The 24,023-nt window shown below is 35.6% G+C and overlaps 2 protein-coding genes across 5 annotated transcripts in view; both read left to right on the forward strand.

The window, feature by feature from the left end:
• Window positions 1-19,183, forward strand: part of LOC139123282 (long-chain-fatty-acid--CoA ligase 5-like) — a 52,053-nt gene extending 32,870 nt beyond the window's left edge. For 2 of the 4 annotated variants that reach the window (XM_070689414.1, XM_070689418.1), the window contains exons 9-21: window positions 219-270; window positions 3,670-3,743; window positions 6,637-6,714; window positions 6,952-7,086; window positions 7,925-8,010; window positions 8,289-8,343; window positions 11,219-11,314; window positions 11,435-11,596; window positions 12,108-12,224; window positions 12,921-13,064; window positions 14,146-14,247; window positions 14,611-14,682; window positions 15,384-19,183. In XM_070689414.1, coding sequence (XP_070545515.1) covers window positions 219-270; window positions 3,670-3,743; window positions 6,637-6,714; window positions 6,952-7,086; window positions 7,925-8,010; window positions 8,289-8,343; window positions 11,219-11,314; window positions 11,435-11,596; window positions 12,108-12,224; window positions 12,921-13,064; window positions 14,146-14,247; window positions 14,611-14,682; window positions 15,384-15,521 — 1,311 coding nt within the window. In that variant the 3' untranslated portion in view covers window positions 15,522-19,183. Of the gene's footprint in view, window positions 1-218; window positions 271-1,987; window positions 2,062-3,669; window positions 3,744-6,636; window positions 6,715-6,951; window positions 7,087-7,924; window positions 8,011-8,288; window positions 8,344-11,218; window positions 11,315-11,434; window positions 11,597-12,107; window positions 12,225-12,920; window positions 13,065-14,145; window positions 14,248-14,610; window positions 14,683-15,383 lie in introns of all 4 variants that reach the window. The other 2 variants (XM_070689413.1, XM_070689417.1) reach the window with 1 other exon arrangement.
• A 4,606-nt stretch (window positions 19,184-23,789) lies between these two features.
• The window catches only part of LOC139123283 (protein NDNF-like), a 108,625-nt gene continuing 108,391 nt past the window's right edge, over window positions 23,790-24,023 (forward strand). Inside the window, exon 1 of the mRNA XM_070689420.1 lies at window positions 23,790-23,962. The gene's annotated coding sequence lies outside the window, so the exon portion shown is untranslated. The remainder of the gene's footprint in view (window positions 23,963-24,023) is intronic.

A 24,023-nucleotide genomic window follows, 5' to 3' on the forward strand; every position in this document is an offset into this window, starting at 1 on the left:
TATTTTTTAAGAAAAATTTGCATTCTTCCTGACTGTAATGATGAATTTCAACACATACACGCATCAATAATACTTTCTTAAAAAAATAGACAGTCTCAAAATCGTAAGATCTCATTCATACATTACTCTGACATGTTCTTGATTCTGTTGTGTGTGAACTTTTTCTTCCAAATAATACATTTTGTCGTAATTTTTTTTGTCTTTCTTTTATTCTACAGCCACCAAAGCCTGAATACCTTGCCACAATTTGTTTCACCAGCGGTACAACAGGTAAGTGGTCAGCTATCTGTGAACTGTACCAGTGCTTTTAAAGTCAGTGTTTGAATTGTAAAAAATGCCAGTTTGTGTCAATACTATGTTGTTTTGTGACATAGATGTAAAGTTATAAAATTATAAAATTTTGCCGTACTGTAAATTTGACAAAATATGAACATTGCTGACACGATGAGAATTAATTACCATGACATTGCATGAGATATATCAGTTTAGGAACTGGGTCACCCTATATTTGGGAATAAGCTTACAGCATTTGGTAATATACTGTAAGCAGGATAGTTTTGGCATGGTGTCTTCTTGTATTGCTAAGAGAAAATCAATGCATAACAAGGGACAAATTCCTTTAACACAGTGAGAGTGGACTCCCTGCTGCTAGCTATTATTGTAGTTCAATGTGATAAATGAGCGATTATTGTGATTGACCTCGTGGTGGCGCTGTACTGCACAGGGTGCAGGGCCTGGTTTAACCATTGGGCTGTGCATGTGTATGGAAACAATGCTGCTGATAACAGCCTTTAAAGAGCGTACATGAAAACACATGAGTCACATTTAGTTTTGAATTTCAGTCAAGTAATATTTAAGTTCATAACGTGTCCCCATATGACCCGAAATTCTTTCCCTCAGTCTTAGCTTTTCTAGTCCAGTTGTAGTGATTGTAAGCTAACAACATGAATGGATTGTAGTAAATATATCACCCACAGTAATGATCCATGTAGTTTCGTTGTGTTTCTTGACTAGTCGAAACTGCTGTAATTGCTGGTGTTGCCATGTTTCTTATGAGCATCTTAGGCAAATTTATCCAGATTCTTGTTTTTCTGATTGTTTTTAAACTTCTGGCTAAATTCTTTCTCTTTAATGTAAAAAAAGTAATTCTATATTGAAGCTGCCAGCATATTTAATACTATATAAATATGATATTTACAGCAGATTTATTGTTTTTACGCCAATTTATTGGTTCCTGATGGAAAATTATGCATCTCCATTCCAAATTGTCGTAAACATATACTCTCTACTCTTTTTCCACTATTTTGTCGATAACTGTTGGTTTACTTTCATTCTGATTGATGTTTTGAGAGTTCTCTTTGGCAGTGCTTTTAATTCTGAACAGCGCCCTCATAAAATGGTTTGAGTACTGCCTATTGTTTTTATTTCCAAATAATGTGCCAGAATGCACATCATTGCCATTTCATTCAACTCTGCTTATTGTTCTTTGTGATATTTGCTCAATCAAAATTACTTTGCTATTACTTGATCTGAAATGATATTGTGAGAAATACATTAATCAGCAAATAGAACGGTAGATAGTACCCTCCCAAAACTTTGTCTTGCCCCAACTTGACGGCAAATAGTACCTCCCAAAAACTTTCAATTTCATATATTTCACTCGGCATAGCACCTCGCAAAAACTTTCAATTTTCATATATTTCACTCGACATCTTTGATCTGCTTCTATGTTTCGATCAACATTCTTTTGATTATATGAGCAAAATGGTATTAAATTTAATCCATATTAAGAATATCATATAGGGATTGTAGGAGATCGATACAATTGGCACTGTAAAATATTGCAAAATTGTTCTTTTTACTATTTCCACCAAGAGGGGAATGGAAGATTTATGTCATGTTTATAAACTTATCACCAAAACATAATCTTGTCGCATGTAATGTTCTTTGTTCCATGATGCGGTAGCTGTAAATATTTTGCTTACAGGCACTCCAAAGGGTGTTGCGCTAACCCATGGAAACATTATAGCAAATATCGCATCAATACATATGCAATGGCAGGTTTGTTACTGGCTAGTTGTGTCATTTTCTGCGAGTTGCAACGTTTTGGCATCCATGTTGGAGGATCGGCGAGGTCAAAGGTTATTCCAGGCCAACATAAAGCTTTTGATGATGAAACCATTCACAAGTTGAACACATACCTGCAGAGGTCAATCATTTTGAACTGTCTTGATACAGCCTCTCATCTGATTTTGACCCAACCTACTTTCGCATGGCTGCTAAAACTGCGTCAAATATATTACATTTTATCTATTCTCTTTTTCCAAGAAAATTCTCCATGTTTTTGACCATTGAGAGAGTTTTCCTGATTTGTCAGAAATGCCACATTCGTTTCCAAAGCTTTGACAGAAAATCATATGCAATCGTTATCAGCTGCATTTAACAGTTTTTGATGAAAAATCTTCTTGTTCAATCCTAAGTACATCACGTACAATGTCGCTCATCAAATTTTGAATGCAAAAGAAGCTCCCTTTTTTCAAAACAGATTTTACATCTATTCTCGTTGTAAAATCTGTCATTTCTTATACATTTTAGTGGAAAGTGGCCTTTTTGAACACAACAGAAAACTCTCTCTCTCTTGGTCATCCCATTATTTTATGTCCACATACACAAACATTTCATGTTTCCAGCTATCCAGTAACTAGATGTACACAACCTGCTTGGCGAACGCTTCACACATTAACCATTGATGTATCAGTCTTCCTATTTTTTCTAATGTTTCAATGGGGATGCTTCAAGTGTGGATCTTGCCGAATGCTACATGCTGCAGATTCTCAATTGAGGATCATGATATCCTGTCAGAAAATTAATCTTGCTTTTCAAGAATAGTGTACATTCAATTACATTTGCTGTGACTTTGGACCTGAAATGAATCTGTCTATTGTCGGCATTACAGCAAGCTTTGCACATATTTACTCTATATTTTAATAGAATCCAGTACATTAATAAAACTGAACCAAAACCTCTAGCTGAGATATGTCATACCTCAGCTAGGTTTTGCTTCAGTTTAATTGTGTGCATGATATACAGCTGGATGAACTGTTTTAACTTTAGAGTTGGAAATCAAAGAGTGAAGTCAATTGATGCATGTGATTTGCGCAAAATTTTGTCATGAACATGACATCAGCTTGACAGAAGTGGCCTGATCTCAACACTCTCTTCAGCAAAAGTGAACACCATTTTGTCATATTCAAGTTAGTTAAGTCGATTCTTTGTGAGTGAATTCATCACATTTATGAAAATAACAGAGCAACTTGTTATCACAGTTTGATCTTCTCTTTACCACGCTGATTTTAATTCAATTGTAATTACATTTCTTTGCATTCATGAGGATATTCAAAAGTTTGCAAATTTCACAAACTTTCAGCATTTTTCACCCATTTATTCTCAGATTTACTCGTAAAGTGGAGAGAGGGAATATTGATTTTGACCGAAGTTCGTTGGGGTAAAAAAAACAACAATTATAGGCAGGAGAATTAACAATTCATCTGCAATCAATGAATTTGACAAGGTGGAGTTGAAATTATTTGCTGTACTGAGTGGTAAACATAATAACTATTTACTGTCCTCATCATACTATACTCTCTGCTCCACCCTCATTATCTATAGGTAACCCTAAGGGAGTCTGTCTGTCCCATGGTAACATTGTTGCTATGGCATCATCCTTAGGTGTCCTTGGCGAGGTAATTTATTAACAGATCATGGTATAAAAATGACACAATTCATCATCTCCGTTTTTCTAGTGTTTAGAAACCTTAAAAAGCAACATTCAACTAAAATACATTACACGTTATACAACATTAATACATTAGACTGTTAAAAAATTGCTTTCATAGATGACTAGACAGTGTGTTTAATTGCTTGTCATATATCACTGTGATATGTCTAGGATCTAGAAAAGTTTGTGTGAATTGTATGTGGGTTCAGTTAGAACTGTTTGTTCAGAATGTTTAGAAAGCAATGTTTAGAAAACTGTCCGACTACTTTTGTTGAAGTTAACAGATTACGGAAAACACAGAAATACTCATTGATATTGGCATAGATTTTTGTCTCAAATTGCAAACAGTCTAGTCGCAGCAGTTATGGTATAATATGTACCTCCAAACTGAATGGTTTAAAGTTTGTCCAAGTTGTACACAGGGAAACTCTCAACGTTCTCTTTTATAACCAAGAATAAAATCAGGGTTTACCATGCAAAGTTTTGGAATAGGTACCAATATTGAAATTCAAAACGGCCTCTCATACCCCATGTTAAGCTAGTATGCGTCTCCAAAGTGAGCAAAAGTTTAAGTCAGCCACTTTTGAGGAGCATTACTACTGTAAACAGTTCTCATAATAATTTTGCAAATGTCTGTATGTCTTCATGATTTTCTGTCATTCTGGTCTACATATGCAGCCATAAGTCATTGTATTCCAACCTATTTCCAACCATTTAGTGATTTGATAAAATAACATGAAAAGGTTTGTTTGAGTTCACCGTCAGGATAATGCACAAAAAGCAACAGTGTTGACGTTAGCTGATATGAATATTTTGATGTTGTGGTTTTTGCTTTCTCTGTAGTCTTGCTTTGTAGCGCTCTGCATTTACTCACTTCAGTCTTACCTATCGATACCTGTAGTTGCTCTCCCATTCTGTATTCTTTGTTTTCTTCTATTTCTTCTTTCGTCAAATGGTGATGAAGTGAGATATCACGAGATTACAGATTGTTTCCCAAAATCAAGCCGCTGATGCAAACTTGTTATCCAAAATTTACCCTTAAACTTTGAACAGCAATTTTATGAGCTGTAAAATAACAGTGATCTTGATAATTGTTCACAGAGAATTTCATTGTTATATTTACAGAATTGTGTTGATGGTTTATGTGTCCACTTCAAAAATACCACCAAATAATAGGATTGCCATAAAATGTGTGAATAGAGATAATATCGTGTTTTACATGATCAAGTCAGTTACAGCTTGTTTCACTTTACCTTGCCTGTTTCAATGTCTTGTATCATACATCATATGCACAGAACACAAAGTGTTTTTATCAAATATCTAACAACAGGGTCACAAACAACAGGGTCTCTTAAAAGTGATGCTTTCTCAGTACATTACACTAGACTAATTACAGTTGGCAGGTGTGTTTGTTTCTGGAGTAGACTGATGATGTTATCGGCAGTGACTAAAATCGCACGAGAAAATGTTAAGGTTTCTTTCAATCAGTTGGACATCTTACCTTGTGAAGTTCATGTGTTACAGTATGACAGTGTGAAATCTGGTAAAAAACTTCATTCACACTCATCTACTATTGTACTTACTATATTTTTCATTCAGTGTTACGTGAGTAAAAATAGATGTGTGCTAGTGGTCACTCTTGTCACACGGGGTTTCCAGCTGTAATCTGCAGTGTATCCACTGTAGGCCTAGTTTCTTAATTAAGACTGTATCTCTATTATGACACCCAGTTGTTTGTATTAGATAAAAGCATCATGCATTCTCTGCACACAATGTGTATACTGGACACCGAAACGGCAAGGGTAACTGAAACTGGCTGTATCTCATTTGCAACTAACAGCATGTACAGTGAGGAATGTAAAACAGTAAACCTAGCTAAGACAATCTCTTCTCATTCTTTTATCCCTTTCTTTTGCATAATTCTGTTTTAATTTTAGGTAAGTAGTTATTCTTAGTCTCTCTTTATGTTTTTATTCTTAACTGTGGCAGAACCTGCAATTTTTGCAGTCTCTGAACTATCTGTAAAGTTGTCAGTGCATTAAGGTAGTATGCGCCTTGATATTGAAAGATTTCGACTTTTGCTGAAACATTTATTAGCAAACTATGACCTTTCCCTTTTAAATTCAAGAATAAAAATAAGGTGTTACCTTGTAAAGTTTGATACCAGGTGCGGAAACAAATTACCTAACATTTACTGATATTTGGAATTCAAAATGGCTGCCATCCATGTGTTAACTGTATGGGGAAAGTGAAATTTTTGATTTTTGAAAAACGAAGATCGTGGAAAATTTTCTAACCCCTAGAGCTTTAAAATAAGTCCCCATAAGTGGTAGATCAGAAAAGAATTGAAAAAAATTAAGAGACTGAATGTATGTCCCTCAAGCGGGTACTACCTTACAGTCTTTGAATGTACTTCAACAAAATAATTTTTTCAGGTATATTTAGAAAAATTGATAACAAAGCACAATGCCAGAAACAGCTTATGAATAGAGATATGGTGATTGATTATGAGACTTGGTTCTGTACGAGATTTGTATAAATAATGATCAAATTTCTTATATCCTGGCATTTTCAATATGAAAATTGCCAGGACGTAAGAATTTGATTGAATTGAACTGTAAATAGTGCACTGCAGTGTGTCTTTGTAGTTATGCATGCCTGTTTGCATATTTGTGTTCATGTTGCATGGAGCTTGAAGTATGCTTTAAAAGATACATTTATGTTGTGTTACAAAGTATTTATATGAAAGTGAAAATTTCATAGCCCCTGATACTTTGAGAATCCAGTGTTAAATTGTTGATTTCAAGTCAAGAGATGACGTTTATTGCTCACTGATTTCAATTTGTTTTTTGAAGTAGAATGCCATAGAGCTGTCAGCAGATGATGTACATTTATCATATTTACCACTGGCTCATATGTTTGAAAGAATGGCCCAGGTAAGTTCACTGAATGTACTGTATGGTTAAGCAGAGTAACTCAAATCTCATCTCGGAATTGTTATGTTTTGTCAAACAGCTTTCATATTTGAAGTGTCAAATGTGCTTCTGATCTTATCAAATGGGAGCTCTGTGTCATCAATGCTATTTTCTGTCAAGGATAGTTGCTGGCAATTGGTTTATTTCAATCTTTTAGTTTGTATGTGTGACTTTATTTCATTTCGTCCTATTCAACAGGCCTGGTACTTTGCAATAGGCAGTCAAATTGGTTTTTATCAAGGTGATGTCAAATTACTAATGGATGATCTGAAGGAATTGAAACCAACCGTCTTTTGTTCTGTGCCACGGCTACTTAACAGAGTCTATGATAAGGTAAAAACCCCAACGAATCGAAAACGTTTTCACCAAAAGCTAGAAGTAAAAGTTCTTATTGAGTTCCAGTAAAGTGACAATGAAATGGTCTTTACCTGCAGTTTTGTATGCATTTGAATTACTTAGTGGGAGATACTCGTGATGGTCTTTTCATCAAAAGTTCGTGTGGCAGGCAAAATTTGCGATGTATGGATTACACTTTAGATTGACAATTTTTGTAGTCAGGCCTAGCACAAGGTAAAACACGGTTCACGGCAGTGGACTGAACAGCAGGGGGTAGTGGGTCCTATTCATACTCAAACTAGGGAGGAAACAAAATTGAAATGGTTCTCCTCAAATCAGGGTGATGAGTTTGTATAAATAGAGACTGTCTCATTGTCATTGTCAGGAAAGGTGTCAAATATTATATTTATATACAGTACACACCCAAAATCATTGGAAAGGCGAAGAAAGTCAATTGGTCAAATCTTTAAAACTTGCAAATTTTACACTTCAATTTGTCAATTATCCTGCAAATGCACACAATAAATATTGTGGAAATGGACATATTACATCCAAGGACCATTAGGAGTGATCCTAACATGTATGCATTAGACCATTTCATAGGTCCTTTGGCTGTATGCTTGTTTCTGATCAGACAAAATGTGAGTTTTCCTGATGTTCTTGATACATAAGGAAGAGATAGGCCTCGGTTCCATTTTAAAACACAGTGACAAGTTTTTATGGGAACTTTATTCATTTTCATGGGAGGTTTTGAAGTGTAGCTTTCTTACCTATCATCAGTGCATTGAAAGATTTAATTCACCAAAAACATATTGCTGTATGTGTTATTTTTCAGATAATGTCCAATGTGAACGGTGCTAGTTTTATAGCCAGGACTCTCTTCAAAACCGCTATATACATGAAGAAACGAGAACTTGAAAGGTAGACATATTAAGATGTGCATGGCTCTCTCCTTCTCTCCTTCTCTTCTTGTAATCTAAAGAAAAGTTGAATTCACTTTGACAACTATTTGAGTTACATGATAAACGACACCTCAAACTTTAAACATTGTACAGTGCATTGTTCTGTTATATGTCGCATCACAAATTCAGACAATATCATCTTTTACCCCAAAATACTCTTAAAGTAAGTTAAAAGTGCAAGAGTTCACAGCCCTTGTCCTCGTAATAATGAGAAGCTTGTGAATTTTTCTTTTTCAGGGGAGTAGTCAGAAATGACAGCATATGGGACAAAATTGTCTTCAAGAAAATCCAGGTGAGTGATCTCTTGGAGATTCAAGATCTTAAGGTAGAACGCGTCTCGGGGCACTGATTTTTGCAAGTTGCAAATGTTACACCAGTTTATAAATCAGGCGACAAATCAAAGGTAGTTAACTACTGTCCAATATCTCTTTTGCCATTAGTTTCTAAAGTTTTTGAGAAAGTAGTTTATGCTCGCCTGTTTCCCCCCTGTCAGGGAATATATTTCAGAATCCCAACATGATTTATGAAAGGTCGGTCAACTCAAACAAATTTAGTAAGTTATGTTGATTTTATTACAGAAGCCATCGATCAGAAATTTCAGGTTGACAGCATTTATACTGATTTCAGTAAGGCTTTCGACACTGTATCACATTCCTTATTGTCACATAAACTGAGCAGATATGGTTTCACCGGCAGCGTTTTGTCCTGGCTTACATCGTACCTCCGTAACAGAACACAACATGTAGTTATCAATGGTCACATGTCATCACCATGTGATGTCACGTCAGGTGTACCCCAAGGTTCATTAATTGGGCCACTTTTGTTCATTCTGTATGTCAACGACTTGCCAGACATTGTTCATTGCCATGGATCATCACTGTGCTCAATGTATGCTGACGACGCTAAAATTTATCGCACAATTAGCACACAAAGTGATTGTATTTCCCTCCAAGCAGACATTGATAACATTTACAAATGGTGCAATACATGGAAATTAAAGCTTAATGTCGGGAAGTGCAGCATCATTACATTTACAAACAAAAAGAAACGGATCACCTACAATTACAGTATTGCTGGTGGGCCACTAGCCCGCATTCATAGTGTTAAAGATCTTGGTATTTTTCGTACCTTGAACATGTGTTTTAATACTCACATTGATAGTATTGTTAGAAAAGCTTTCAGAATGATGGGTTTTATTAAGCGTACATGCGCTAACTTTTCAAATATTTCTACTCTGAGGTCTTTGTATGTAATCCACGTGAGAAGCCACCTAGAATACTGCAGTGTTATATGGTCTCCATGGCAAGTAACACAAATTGATAAAATCGAACAGTTTCTTAAATTTCTATGCTTTAAATCAAATCTGCAATATACTTCAGCAGAGTATTATTCTCTCAGTACAAGGTTTAAGCTTCCTCGACTGGTAAGGAGGCATAAATTTTTAGATGGCACTTTTGGTTCAAACTTGTCAATGCACATTATAATTGCTCGTCCATTTTGTACAAAATACCTTTTAACGTACCATGCAGACAGCTGCGTAATAGCTACATTTTCCGCATCAGTGCCTCGAGAATTAATCTCAGGAAATACTCTCCAATTTTAAGATATTTAAATACTATCAATGGAATCTTAAAAGATCATCCAAATATTGATTTATTTAGTTCTACTTTCACCTTTCGGCATGCGCTGCAGGGTGCATGTTTTTACTAGTTTCCTTGATTGTTGTTTTTAACTACGTGTTAGTTAGTTAGTTAGTTATGATTGTGATGTCACTTTTTATTTTTTTGCGTATAGTTTTCTTTTTTATATGTTAAGTTTTATTTTCTAGGTGTCTGTAAATGGGCTTTATGCCCATTGGTCTACCTAAATAAATAAATAAATAAAAAAAAAAAATAAATAAAAAAATATTTAGACTCGAAAATTTTTACAATTCTTTTCTGATCTACCACTTGTAGCAGTTCATTTTAAAGCGCTTGGTATAAGAAAACTTTTCACCATGTTAGTTTTTTGAAAATTGAAAATTTTATTTTTCCCCATAGAGATAATACAGGGATGTGGCCATTTTGAATTTCAAATATCGGTAAAATTTTCGTGATTTGTGTCTCCAGTACCAAAGTTTGCATGATGACCCCAATTTCTATTCTTGATTTTCAAAGAGAATGGTTAAAAGATTCATTGAGGAAAGTTAAAGTAAAAGTTTAAGTCTTTGAATTTTCGAAGCACATACTGCCTTAAAAATTGATTGGCCCAGGCATTGGTGGTACATTTCCTTTTCCCTTCTGTAGGGTGAGTGGACCTATTAACCTTTTCACCACCATGGTTTGGCCCTAACCCATTGTTATCGATGGTGATTTTGGACCTGTTTACATGGAATTGGGGGTGAACAGGTTAAACATGAAATTGGAGTGAAAGAGTTTAGGGGAAAAAATGTATCCAAGACAGATTTTTTTACTTTTCACAGACTTTACATCGCTCCACTACACTGTAGCTTGTGTTGATTTATTTTGGAGCATGTCTGAGGACAAAAGTAACGGTAGACTTTCATCTTCTTGGTTTTATCAAAGTCAAAGATTTATTGTTTTCCTTGGGAATGAATACCTTGAATGTCTGTGATTGAAACGTTCATATTTGAGATGCATACTAATTCACGCATGAAAGTGTAACCTTAGTTTTGCTTCAAAGTGTTTCATTGTTGACTAACTAATAAAAGAATTGGTGAAAAGGAGAATTCACTATACTATCATAGGGCAGCGCTCAAGTATCAGTAATATACATCATGCACAGTTGTCTGCACTGATTTTGGGAAAATTGTAATGTCATACATAACAAAATACCCCTTATGAAAAGGACTGTATAGAATTCTATAGAGTCTACAGCTAAAAATATTTTATAGATATCTATAGAATTGTTTTAGATTAGAAGTGTAGAGAGTTTTTGCACCATTTTCTACAGAATATCTATAGAAGTTTATAGAACATTTTTCATAAGGGCCAATTCAATAAATGCAGGCAAGAACACCATTTTTCAGCAATGTATCAATACAGACACCTCCATAGGAAAGTCACCCATGATACCTCACTTTCCTGGACCTTTGTTGCAATAAAGTTTGAGCATTTTAAGTGACCAATATCTAAATTGTATCTGATATTTTTATGATTTTTTTCCAGTCGTCGCTCGGAGGAAGGGTGAAGGTAATCATCTCTGGTGCAGCTCCTCTTTCCGCAGAGATTACATCATTCCTGAGATGCTGCTTTGGTTGCTATGTAAGTCAACTCCTCCATTTTGTAATTCCTTCCATTCTGTGGTCAGAATTTCAATGCCACTGTTTGCTGTTCAATGCCAATTATTATCATCAGACCTATTTTACCGGTTACAAATCACAGGTATTCGAAGGTTATGGCCAAACTGAAGCTGGAGCTGCTATCACCTTGACAGTACCCGGTGATCACAGTGTCGGTCATGTCGGCAGCCCTGTAGCCTGTAATCTGGTCAAATTAGTGGACGTTCCTGAAATGCAGTACTACGCTGAGAATAACCAAGGGGAGGTGAGAGACGACCCCTTGCAATCCTTCAAGCAGAAAAGCCACACAGGAAGAAAAGCCCACATGTTAGATTTCAAAAAATTATCACGACAGCTATATATTTACATCTTTAAAATTCACACACTAGAATGAAGTGACTTACAAAATATAAACAAGAGATAACAGCATCTAATAAAGGAGAGAAAAAATATTGACTTATCGTTGAGAAACTGAGAGGTAGCGTTCTAAATTTACTTCTTGAAATGCAGACAAAACATAAATCATGTGCTGATTATTGTCGGTACATCACCCTTTTCATGTTTGATTTGTGTCAGAAAGTCTAAGTGAAGTACGGTCATTTACAGAAAAGTTCAAGTACATGGTGCAAGAATAATTTACAGAGAACAGATTTGTTTGTTATTATAATATGCACATATAAAGCAATCTCTGTGAATGTGGATTGCTTTGAAATTGAATTTTCACAACAACTTGTATAAACATACTGTTCCCTTCTGTCTTTCCTGTTTGTGTCAAGGTGTGCGCTAAAGGAACCAACATTTTCTCAGGTTACTACAAAGAACCCGAGAAGACAGCCGAGACTATCGATGAAGATGGCTGGCTTCACACGGGGGACATTGGTGAATGGTTACCAGTAGGTTTTTATTCACTCTCACATTTTATATGCATACCTGTTTCGCCATGTTCATTCTCACCATGTTACTTGGTAAAAACCATATTGTTTCCCATGGCTATTACTTCTTAAAATTCACTTTTTGTCAATGTTGAGACAAAATACACGTAGCAGACCTGACATTTGTTGAATCAGCATTCCAAACTGTTCATGATGTGTTCATGACCAAATTGAATATGTTGAGTAAGTTACCAGCCACAAGACACTGACATGACAGTATAACCTTTACCTTGGTTTCCTAAAGGTTTTGTAAACAACAAGTTTAACCTTTGACCTTACCCGTTTTGTTGATACATACACACATACATACATGTGTGTGTATCAGCAAAACATGTAACATGATATGGTATGTGTATCAACAAAACATGTAACATGATATGTTATACATTACACACAGACACACACACATATATATATATATATATATATATATATATATATATATATATATATATGTATGTATATCGAAGTATACAGATGTCCTCGAGTATATATATGTATGTATATATATACACATACAGAGAGAGAGAGAGAGAGAGAGAGAGAGAGAGAGAGAGAGAGAGAGAGAGCGAGTGTACGTGCATGCGTGTGTGTGTGTGTGTGTGTGTGATGATAACAGCAAGTTCCATGATGACACATCTCTCCCTCTGACCACAGAATGGTGCATTGAAGATCATTGATAGGAAAAAGAATATCTTCAAGCTAGCACAGGGTGAATACATCGCGCCTGAAAAGGTAGAAAACATCTATGTCAGAAGTCAGCTGGTGGCTCAAGTATTTGTACATGGGGATAGTCTGAAGGTTTGTAGATTTGTTTTCACACTTATACATATAGATGAAATGTATTCCCAACAGTGTGACATATTCTTTGAATGTTAAGATTCAAGTTTCAAGAAAAATTTATCATCTCAAACAGAGAAATTCAGAAATTTTTATTGATCTTATTTATTTCATGTTGGTAAAATTACTATGAATGATTGAAAGGTAGCTTTTGAAAATCTGTGTCATCTTCTAGAAAATAACACAGGATAGCTTGTAGCCATGCTGCATTAAGGTAGAACGCGCCTCGCGGACAGAGACTCGGACTCTCAAATTTCTACAATTCTTTTCCGATCTACCACTTGTGGGGGCTCATTTTAAAGCTCTTGAAGAAAGAAAAACTTTCATCGTCTTAGTTTTTCGAAAATCCAAAATTTTATTTTTACCGTATAGAGTTAACACATGAATGGCGGCCATTTTGAATTTCAAATATTGCAAAATGTTGACTAATTTGTTTCGCTAGTTCCAAACTTTGCTCGGTGACCCCTGATTTTTATGATTTAGTAAGAGAATGGATGAAACTTTCATTTAGGAAAGTTTGAGCAAAAGTTTAAGTCTTTCACTTTCGAGGCGCATACTACCTTAAGATGAGTTCCCACAATGCAATTTTAGTTAGACACAGGTTTTAGATTTAAAGCTGACACGCATCATCATGCTTAGCCATGAGATCTGGCAGGATGCCAAACTTCTGACGTCTTTGGTGCAGTGTGCACAACATTGTAACTGTGCCAATGTACAATCAAGTTTGATTTTTCATTTGGATAATTTATGCAAATGAGTGGAACACATTGGCGATTGGACCAGGTAACTGCATCGGCTGGTGTCAACTTAAAATAATTACTAGAGGTGTAAAAGTCTCAAATTTGTAGTGTTAAAATTAGATAATGGAATGGTGTGACATAAGTTTTCAAGGCCTGGTTTAATGTCATATGTAGTATCATAATTATACATATACACCTATATTGACTTGCATTTAAGGAAATACTCTAGCTTGGCCTGTCTACTGATATATGTGACAGTAACATTTGACATAACCTCCCTGCTGCTTGTTTTCTTTTATCAGTCATGTCTTGTTGGTGTCGTCGTACCAGATGAGGACACGTTACCTAAACTTGGAACATCCTTAGGAATCACTGGCAGCTTTGAGGAACTCTGTGAAAATAAGGTACCAATTATTGAAAATTCTATCCATTTGCTGTACACAATGGAAAACAGTAGGACTATGAACTTTGAAATGTGGGCTAAAAGAATATTTTTCACGGAAAGTGTCAAAATCTTGTTTAATAACATCAAGACATAAAATTTAATAGCTCTCAATGTGTGCATTAGTTGTATAACATTTTACATTGTATCTTCTATTTGTATTCTCAGTTGAAATTACATCATACCGTACAACACAGGTTATTGTGTGGTTTTCCCATCACATAGAAATAGAAACAGGGTCTGTTGTAAGAGGACAGTTTGTAATATGTATTAAAATTGTGGGACTTTCTTGAAGTGTCATCGCTGATGTGCTTTGATTTTCTAGGCTATTAAGGATGCTATACTTGAAGACATGATCAAGATTGGTAAAGAGGCTGGGCTGTATTCATTTGAACAGGTAATGGTGTGGGGATGAGCAAGAGATAGAGATGCAGTATGATATCATGCAGTGTAATATATACAGTGTGCAATATGATTTGGTATGATATCATGCAGTGTGATATATACAGTGTGTAATATGATTTGGTATGATATCATACAGTCTGATATATACAGTGTGTAATATGATTTGGTATGATATCATGCAGTGTAACATGTACAGTGTGTAATATGATTTGGTATGATATCATGCAGTGTGATATATACAGTGTGCAATATGATTTGGTATGATATCATGCAGTGTGATATATACAGTGTGTAATATGATTTGGTATGATATCATGCAGTGTGATATATACAGTGTGTAATATGATTTGGTATGATATCATGCAGTTTGATATATACAGTGTGTAATATGATTTGGTATGATATCATGCAGTGTGATATATACAGTGTGTAATATGATTTGGTATGATATCATGCAGTTTGATATATACAGTGTGTAATATGATTTGGTATGATATCGTGCAGTGTGACATATACAGTATGTTATATGATGTGGTATGACGTCATGCAGTGTTACATATACAGTGTGTAATATGATTTGGTATGACATCATGCAGTGTGATATATACAGTGTGTAATATGATATGATATCATATAGGGCAATATCATGTATGAATTGACTGAGAAACTAAAAGCTGTCCTTTCTTTCTGTAGGTGAAGGACATTTATCTGCAAAGTGAACTGTGCAGTGTAGAGAACGGCCTCATGACTCCCACCTTCAAATACAGAAGAGCTGTTGTCAGAAGTCACTTTTCCAAGCAATTTGAAGAAATGTATGGTAGATTAGCATAAGCTGAGGATAGTCACGCCATGCATGAAATGAACACTATATCATTTGAAAGACAAGTGATAAAACATTGTTTTCTTTGAACTTTCCACAGTCTGTCTCTTCTACAGAGTGTAATTATGGGTTTTAGGGAATCGGGTTTGTTAAATTTTCATACAAAATATAGAAATGAAAAATAAAATAATTTGAATAAGCTGATCACATAGTTCCAGGAGCTCATATCAGGAGAATTTGTACAAAGGACATGATTTGATGTAAATTTCACTGGTCACACTGTGGATTTGCCAGCACTTCCTTATAAGGATGGATAGCATCATTTATGCAAATTATTTATCCGAATATGGATTGTTGTCATTTCCTTGTAAGGCATTCATGGCAATAGAGCAACAACTTGTCCAGATTTTACCAAATATGGATCACAGCAAGTGCCTTATAATATAAGGAACTACCTGTAGTTGGTGTTTGTTGGCATAATCTAAATTTGTCAAAATATAAATAGCTATCAAATCTTGAGAAAAAGATTCTTTAATATGGAGATTGCAAAAATGCTACCGAATTTAACATTTAAGCTGGTAATAGAATAGCTTTAGAAAAAAATTTGAGATCAGACTTATGAACTACTCCAGAGGTTTATTCAGGGTATGGCGTGACAAAAAATATCTGTTCAACAGGCTCGACTGACCCAGATTTTGGCCATTTCAGTTTTTCTTCCCCCCTCCCTAATCTTTACACATGCAATATACACATGTATATGTCACTGCATGCATACAAACTCCTCATATACACTACATGTTTTGTGTATGAAAATGAAACACATAAAGAGGAGCAAAATGTTTATTTGGAAAAAGTCAATTTGGAACTTCATAGACCCTCAAGTTCTCAAGGGTCAATGTTACTATTCAATGGGAAGGACATTTCAGTACAAAAGGCATTTTGCAAAGGAATTCTGAAAGACAAAACAAATTTGAAAGTAAAAAACATTACTAGCATACGTATCCAAATTTGATATCATCTTGCCCAATGATCAGAATATTTTTTCTTTGCTTCGTGATCTTTTGGAAATATTTGACAAAACAATGATGGCTATCGTTCAGTCGACTTGTATGACTCGTCAGAGATATTTCATCCTAGGCTGTTAGCAGTGCAATCTGTATACAGAGTCTGGCAAAATGTATGAACAACTAAGTTTTTGGACCACTAACCTTTGTGTATTTAACACCAGTTACTTTATCCTGACCATACTGCTAACGGCTGGTTGGAACCGCCAGGGCAGTGATGTCTGGGAAACTAGTCCTGATATCAAATACATAATTTATTGTCCATTATGGGCATTGGTCATATCGACGCAGATTGCATCTCAGGGCTTAATTTTTAACAAATTTCAACCATTTATCAATAAAATCTTTCATACTTTACCATGGTCACTGACATATAAAATCCTCTGAAAAAATTGAAAAAACCATTTTTTGCCATTCTGCTGTATATAACATGCTTTGCTGATATATTCAAGGTTTAGCAGCCAGTGTGTGTTGCAACATTTTGATTATGGATTAATACAGAAGATTTTGTTTTTGTAATGAAGATAGATTTACTGTGTGAGTATGAGAGTTCAGTCAGTAAGGGATACAGTCGTTTGAACTGCGCTCAAAAGGGTCGTATGGGACCCATACGACCAATGTAAACACTGTTTCCAAGGTACGATGGTGATTGATGAAAGTTAAAGCATGTATGTCATAATCTACATCGTATAATTTAAAATGTTGCAGCTATGATGATGAGGTGCATCTAGTTATCGTGCACGAAATACAATGTTTGTAAACAAAAAACTTGCACAGGTGCAGTTCTGGAGACAGTTTTCCTCCAAGTACAAGGTAAACAGTTTTGTGAACAGTTACAATAGGAGGAAGGTCTTTGAATTTGAATGCTGTGATAGTATTATTCTTTCAGGTACAGAGCTCTCTATGTCAAAAATTATGATCTCATTGGTCGTGAGATTTGTTCATCTGTTGTACAAATGCACTGATTGGTCGATGAAATTGAAATCAATGATTGACAATAAAATGTCGTGAAACAAACCACTCACAGACATTCTTGCAAAGCGACTGAAAATGTCAGCTGCAAAAGAGGATGAAATGTTCGTTGAACATTGGAATATTTAGTTTATCACATGGTGTTGGATGTGACGTGGATATGTAAATAAAGCTATTCACTTTATGCTTATTATAGATGTACACCTGGTATTGGTTCCAGTCCAGTGATTGGCCAATTTATAGTGATGATATGAGATGTTGAGTTATCGATTTATTAGCTCCTATTTTTGTCACATATATGCAAAAGTGGAAAGTATTTGATTTTTCATATAAGAGGCTGGACACTATTTGCTGCCCAATTTTCATGCGGGAATATAAGAGTTCAGTGTATGTACCCTTTGGCTGGAGAATTTTCATTATAGGTTTGCTTTACTTTACAGCATATTTTATTCAGTATTTGGCAAACAGGGTTGACTTGTGTTTGATTTCATTATGATATTGTTTGTGTTTCATTATTGTATTGTTTGTAGACAGGTGTAGGAAATTAATTGATATAATTACTGAGCCTGCTTCACAACACTTTGTATCGCTTTGTATCGGTGTTTTCAGTAGACGTGTTCAAATTACATGGTTACATTCTAGTTGTCCAACTTTAACACAGCCAATCTAGGAAATACAGTTTATTTATTCTAGACGGGGTAATCTCTTTGGTCAGTGAATACTTTGAAACCATGTACCAATTTGCTTTCTATTTAATATTTTAATTCTTTGTCATAACATCAACTCATCTTACAGAACATATATTCTGGTTTTTGACATTATTTCTATTCTGGCAAACCTCTTTAAGGGCCCACTATACCTAAAATCATTCAACCCCGAACCACAATTCAGCAAAATTGCTTTGCTAAACATATTGAGAATACATATAGTGGATTTTACATAACCTAAAAGTTTACTTTGCTTCTGTAATCTCATGTTTTACCTGTAGAAATCTGCCATAAAATATGATCAACCACCTGAGACTTTCATGATTCATGTAGGTGGCAAAATTTTATTTAACCTTTTGAGAGCTGTAATTTTTCCCACTAAAATTTCAGTGTAACATTTTACTAAGTGTTATGAATTTTTCTGTAAGTTTTTGAGAATTTTGGACTGAATGGACACAACCTTTCAATGGCTAAAATTTTTGACCAAAATTTTGGGAAAAATCTGAGAAAATTGTCTAAATCTGAAAAAAGTTACCAGCTATGTTATAGTCAATAAAGGCAACACAAGGTGACGTAAAGGGTTAAGGTACTGAGAATCATGGTGTCTAAGACTAAGAATTTTGAAGAGCACTTTGAATTGGGTCTTGTAGATCATGGTCGAAGGTGTTCCGCTGAAATTGGTGGAAGACCCTCTTACAGTGTGCTATAGTTAAATAATCATGTCATCATGAAATTTACTTCAAAGAATGCATGTTCAAAAGTATTGGCAATTTTTGTGAATGAGATCTACACAGACACCTGCATGCTTGTTGTGCATGCTTGCTGTATTTGAATCTCTGTGACTTCCACTGCTTGAATTCCAAGGACACAAAGAGGATTGCTTTTGTAAAATCTGAAGTGAATTATTAATAAAATTAACAATGTACGTTATCCTATGTATTGATATAATGCTTGTTGTGAATGTGACATAAGTGAAGTTCCAACATACTTCAAAAAAGCAAAAAAAGAGTGTAGTAATATTATTTTATACTTACCAGTCTCCATCACAGAGTACATAGTTACAGTATTCACATCCATGGCTAAAGGTGTACATCTGTGACAATTGCACAGTGTAGTACTGTTCTACACCAGTACGCACCAGATGCCTGTTTCCATGATGTGGACTGAAAACGCTGATTTCAATAAGCAGCACAAATATTCATAGCAGTTATCACTGACTCCCTTCTGCCAAGACTGGTAGATGTCATGAGAAAACTTCAAAGCAGGGCTTGAATACACTGTGCAGTGTATAAATTGTACTCTCACAAGTCAGATTGTAGGTATTTTAACCCTCATTCAAACAATACTGAAACTGAAGGACCACAATCGATGCTACAGTAAATATCAGTTCTGCTAATGAAGTTTTTAATGACAGCTGGCAATCTTGTCACCATTACACATTACTTGTCACTAGCGATTGTTTCAAGTCAACTTTTTCCAAGCAAAAACTGATAGGAAGGGCAACGAAGGCCAAACAGAAAATGTAAGGGATGAAACATATTTTCTGTATGTAATAAGGCAGAGGACAACCTTTTCAGTGCAGGATAAAATATTCAACAGTATTATCACCCTATTCCGTTATGAAAATGTTCATTCAACATATTGTGCCCCAATAACGTTGTCCTCTGCTCTACTTTGCAGTGCAAATGCTATCCTTCGTGACATTCTACACTGATAGCGTTGTCCTTTGCCCAATTATACAGTGAAAATGCTGTCCTTCATCCGAGTCTGTAGTGAAAATACTGCGCTTCACTCTATACTCTGTAGTGAAACTAACTGGTCCTTAACCATATCCTGTACTAATAACATTGTCCTTGGCTCTATTTTGCTGTGAAAATACTGTCCCTTGCCCTGTTCTGTAGTGAAAATCATGGTCCTTCAACCTATACTGTAATTAAACTGGAGTCCTTTACTATATTCTGCACTTCTAATAACATTGTCCTTCGCCCTATTTTGCAATTAAAATACCATCCTGCACCACATTGTGCACAAATAACGTCACCCTTCAGCATATTTTGCAGTGAAAAAATGTCTTCGCCCCATACTGTAGTGAAAATGTTGGCCTTCAACCTATTTGTGTACAGATAACACAGTCCGTCACCCTCACTTGAAAGGTTACACTAGCCTTCACTAAATTTGTTCTTGCCCTTTCTGTATTCAGAAATACTGTCCTTCATAGTCCTTCAATGTCCTTCATTTTAGTCTCGCCCTTCGGTTTCCTCTTCCCCATCCCAGTCTTTCATTAAGAATTCTGCAGTTTAGAAATATGTTATGACCTTGGCATCTGGTAATAAAACGTCATTATTACAACTAAAACAGCAATTTGCATGAATAGCTTGTAGAGGTGCCAACGTTCGATCAGGGAATGATGTATATCATGGAGTAATAAAACAGCTATTTGCCTCAATACTGCACTTCAAATCGAAAGGTCGCAAATCTTATGACTGCCAATAGAGGGCGCTCTACGATGGCAGACCCATCTTCTAGTGTGACTACCCATACCTGCAAAAATGACCTGTGTGAGTGTGCTTTCTAACAGAGTATTTGGGAACCCTTTTGTCATTTCTGGAATTTCTTGAAATTCTTTCTATCAGACTAAAATCAAGAGCAAAAACAGCATAAAATTCAAGTGATTTCATCTGAGCCTAACGTTAATAAATTTGTTTTAGCCTTTTTACTACAGTAATGAACTAACATACATTGCTGGTTTCAAGACTATTTGCATTAAATATATAACATTTGTGTTCAAAACTTTGCTGTATTTACTTGAAAGGCACACTTTTGGAGGCCATTAAAGCAGTATTGTGGTGTGTCTCTTCTTTCACCGTAAGGAAAACAAAAGCCTTCCAAAAAAAAAAAAAAAATATATATATAATATATATATATATATATATATATATATATATATATATATATATATTCATTGTTTCGCACAAAACTGTCAGTGATGCCTGATTTTGTATTTTATGTCTTTTCTATCTCCACCTTCAAAATTAGATTTGATGCGGTGTAGTTATCTGATAGCAATGATGCAAGCTTGTACGGACCCCTCAAAAGCTCTTTTTGGCTTCACCAATTAGGGGAACACCATTTGATTTCTGGGGGGGGTATGGAGGATTTTGAGAAAAAAAAATTTGTCGCCAGGTGAGATAGAAGAAAAAAAAATTGATCCTGCCATGGCCTGCGAAAAAAAAAATTGTCATAACAGACAGAAGTGAAAAAAAAATTGTCACAATGCACCAGAAATTAGCAAAATTTGGAAACCCTATTCTCATGTATTCTTTGCCGGCGCGCCGCCATAGGTGGCGCAAATGTTTTTACCACAAGCAATTCTTATGTTTTTTTCCCAGCACTTATGATATAAGCATGCACTACATAGGTCTACTTACACCTCAGTGCACTCAATGTTTTCCTTCCCTTTCCTGCCCAAGAAATCATATTTCAGGATTTCTGTTTGCAATATCTCAATGGCATAGGCACTATCTAAAGGGGACTTTTTGACTTCTGTAAATTGTGAAAATTTTAAAACACAAGACAGGAGTCAATAAACTAGTGTTAAAATCAATATAGTATTCTCTCAATATAAATATATTAGGAAGATGTACAAGTTGACAATGAAAAATTGAGGAACAACAAATGTAATGAAATACAAGGGAGAGGGTCACTAAAAAATTGAAAACTTCAGGGGGCGTTACTCAAAATGTGGAGAGGAAGAAGGGGGACGGGTTACTCAATTTATTTTGGCGAAATAAATTGAAACACATCTCAGATTGCACCATTGCACACATCCATTTCTCAAAATTTTCAATGCGAGAGGGGGGCACCCCCTCTCGTTCTCCTCCCCCCCCCCCTTGGCTCTTAAGAATTCTAACAGTGTTACTGGTAAAAGACAAATTTAAAATACCTATTGGATTGCACTACACTGCACCGTGGCGCACATCAATTTCTCAAAATTTTCACAGGATCTAGGACAAAACTGAACTGTTGTGAATTCATCCTTTATTATCACAGAAACATGTTTTCATTTACCTCAGTTCAATGACCATTTTGACAGTTAAACATACCATATGCATGCTTTTCATTAGAAGCTGGCAGCTGGAGAAATGACACAAGAAGGTCACAAATTTTCCGTTCCTGTATATTTATTTATCTTAAGTCTCTGGCAAACAGAACTGTTTTTCACAAATTGTATTGTCATTGTTTGGTTGTTGAATATTGTGACACAAACACTGATCATGCATAAAATGTAAACAAATATTGCAGTGTTCAATGTCATTTTCAAACAGTTTTACCGAGTGCAAAATAACCTGAAACTCCTCTCAGATTGCACCATTAAACACATCAATTTCCCAAAATTTCCAATACGAGAGGGGGAAACCCCCTCTCGTGCTCTCCCCCTTGGGGTGTTCTAACAGTTTCACTTAGTAAAAAATTAAAAAAAAACCTCTCAGATCGCACCAGACTGCACCATTGCACACATCAATATCTTAAACTTTGCATGCAAGATAGGGGAAAGCCCCTGTGACACTTTCCCCCTAAGCTTCTCACGTGTTCTCTCCCTATACTTTAAAATTCTGCCCGGTCAGATATCCTAGTGAAAACCTTGTCATAATACCCATCCAAATTAAACAATATACTATATGGTTAGATACTGCGTGAGCTTCTATATCTTTATTTATTGTGACTTGCAATTTCATTTTGATGGGTTCACCTTTTTGAACCATCATGAGATAACTGATGATAGTCTAGCAGAGTACATCAGGATTTGAAAGGTCTTTACTGTTCAATTGCTGTATTTCGTAAATTTTACAAATACATGTATTTGTATTTAACTTTTCTAAGTGGGGGGGGGGGGAGATCAGTCAAAATTTCAGAGTTAGAGAGGGAGTTACTCAAATTCATCATGGTTGACGGGGGGGTGGGGGGGGGTGGTGTCACTGAAATTTCTGAGTTTCAGGCATAAATAATGACGGCTCCCTTATATACAACGCATCACAAACTTGATGACAAAGAAAAAAAAAATTGCATTGCTACTCCATTTGAAAAAAAAAAAATTGATGCAGCTCTGACAGTAGAAAAAAAAATTGCTGTCACTGTGACAGGAAAAAAAAATTTTCTCCCATACCCATTTCCTCCATACCCCCCCCAAAAATCAAATGGTTCTCCCCTTAGTAACCAGACACTCTGTTACATGTAAAACATTTGTTGATTACCAGTGTTTTGATTTCTCTAAAGATACATGTCACCTACCCTTTAAATGTTGATTATGCATTGATATACATGTAAAAAATGAAACCATTCATCTGCTTTACATACTCTCTTGTTTTGGTTACTGTCGTACAACTGTACTCCATTAACAGTCAACAGATTCAACATTGCATATTCATGAACTGACTCATCCATCCGCACAGTGTCCTACAACCATTATTACCGACAAGCAACGAGTGGCGCTTCAACCAAGAAAAGTGAGCATTCACGTCGGTTAAAAATCAATAGAGTTGGCTTTTGTGCACACAGTGCCCGCGCTGCTCCGTACATTTGCAAATATCCACCAGAAACGATCTGTGGCTTTGCTTTCGGAGAGCACTGCTTTCGTCGGCTTTTTGTCTGCGCTGTGATTGGAACAGTAACAAGCTGGGAGCTGAACTTGTTACAGGATAACGCTACATGGTAAGTGAAAAGTTTTATGTTTTATGGCGCTGCAGGCACTATTGACAATTGAGGTGTTAGA

This window comes from Ptychodera flava, chromosome 22 (assembly GCF_041260155.1).
Source record: "Ptychodera flava strain L36383 chromosome 22, AS_Pfla_20210202, whole genome shotgun sequence".
Lineage (NCBI taxonomy): Eukaryota > Metazoa > Hemichordata > Enteropneusta > Ptychoderidae > Ptychodera > Ptychodera flava.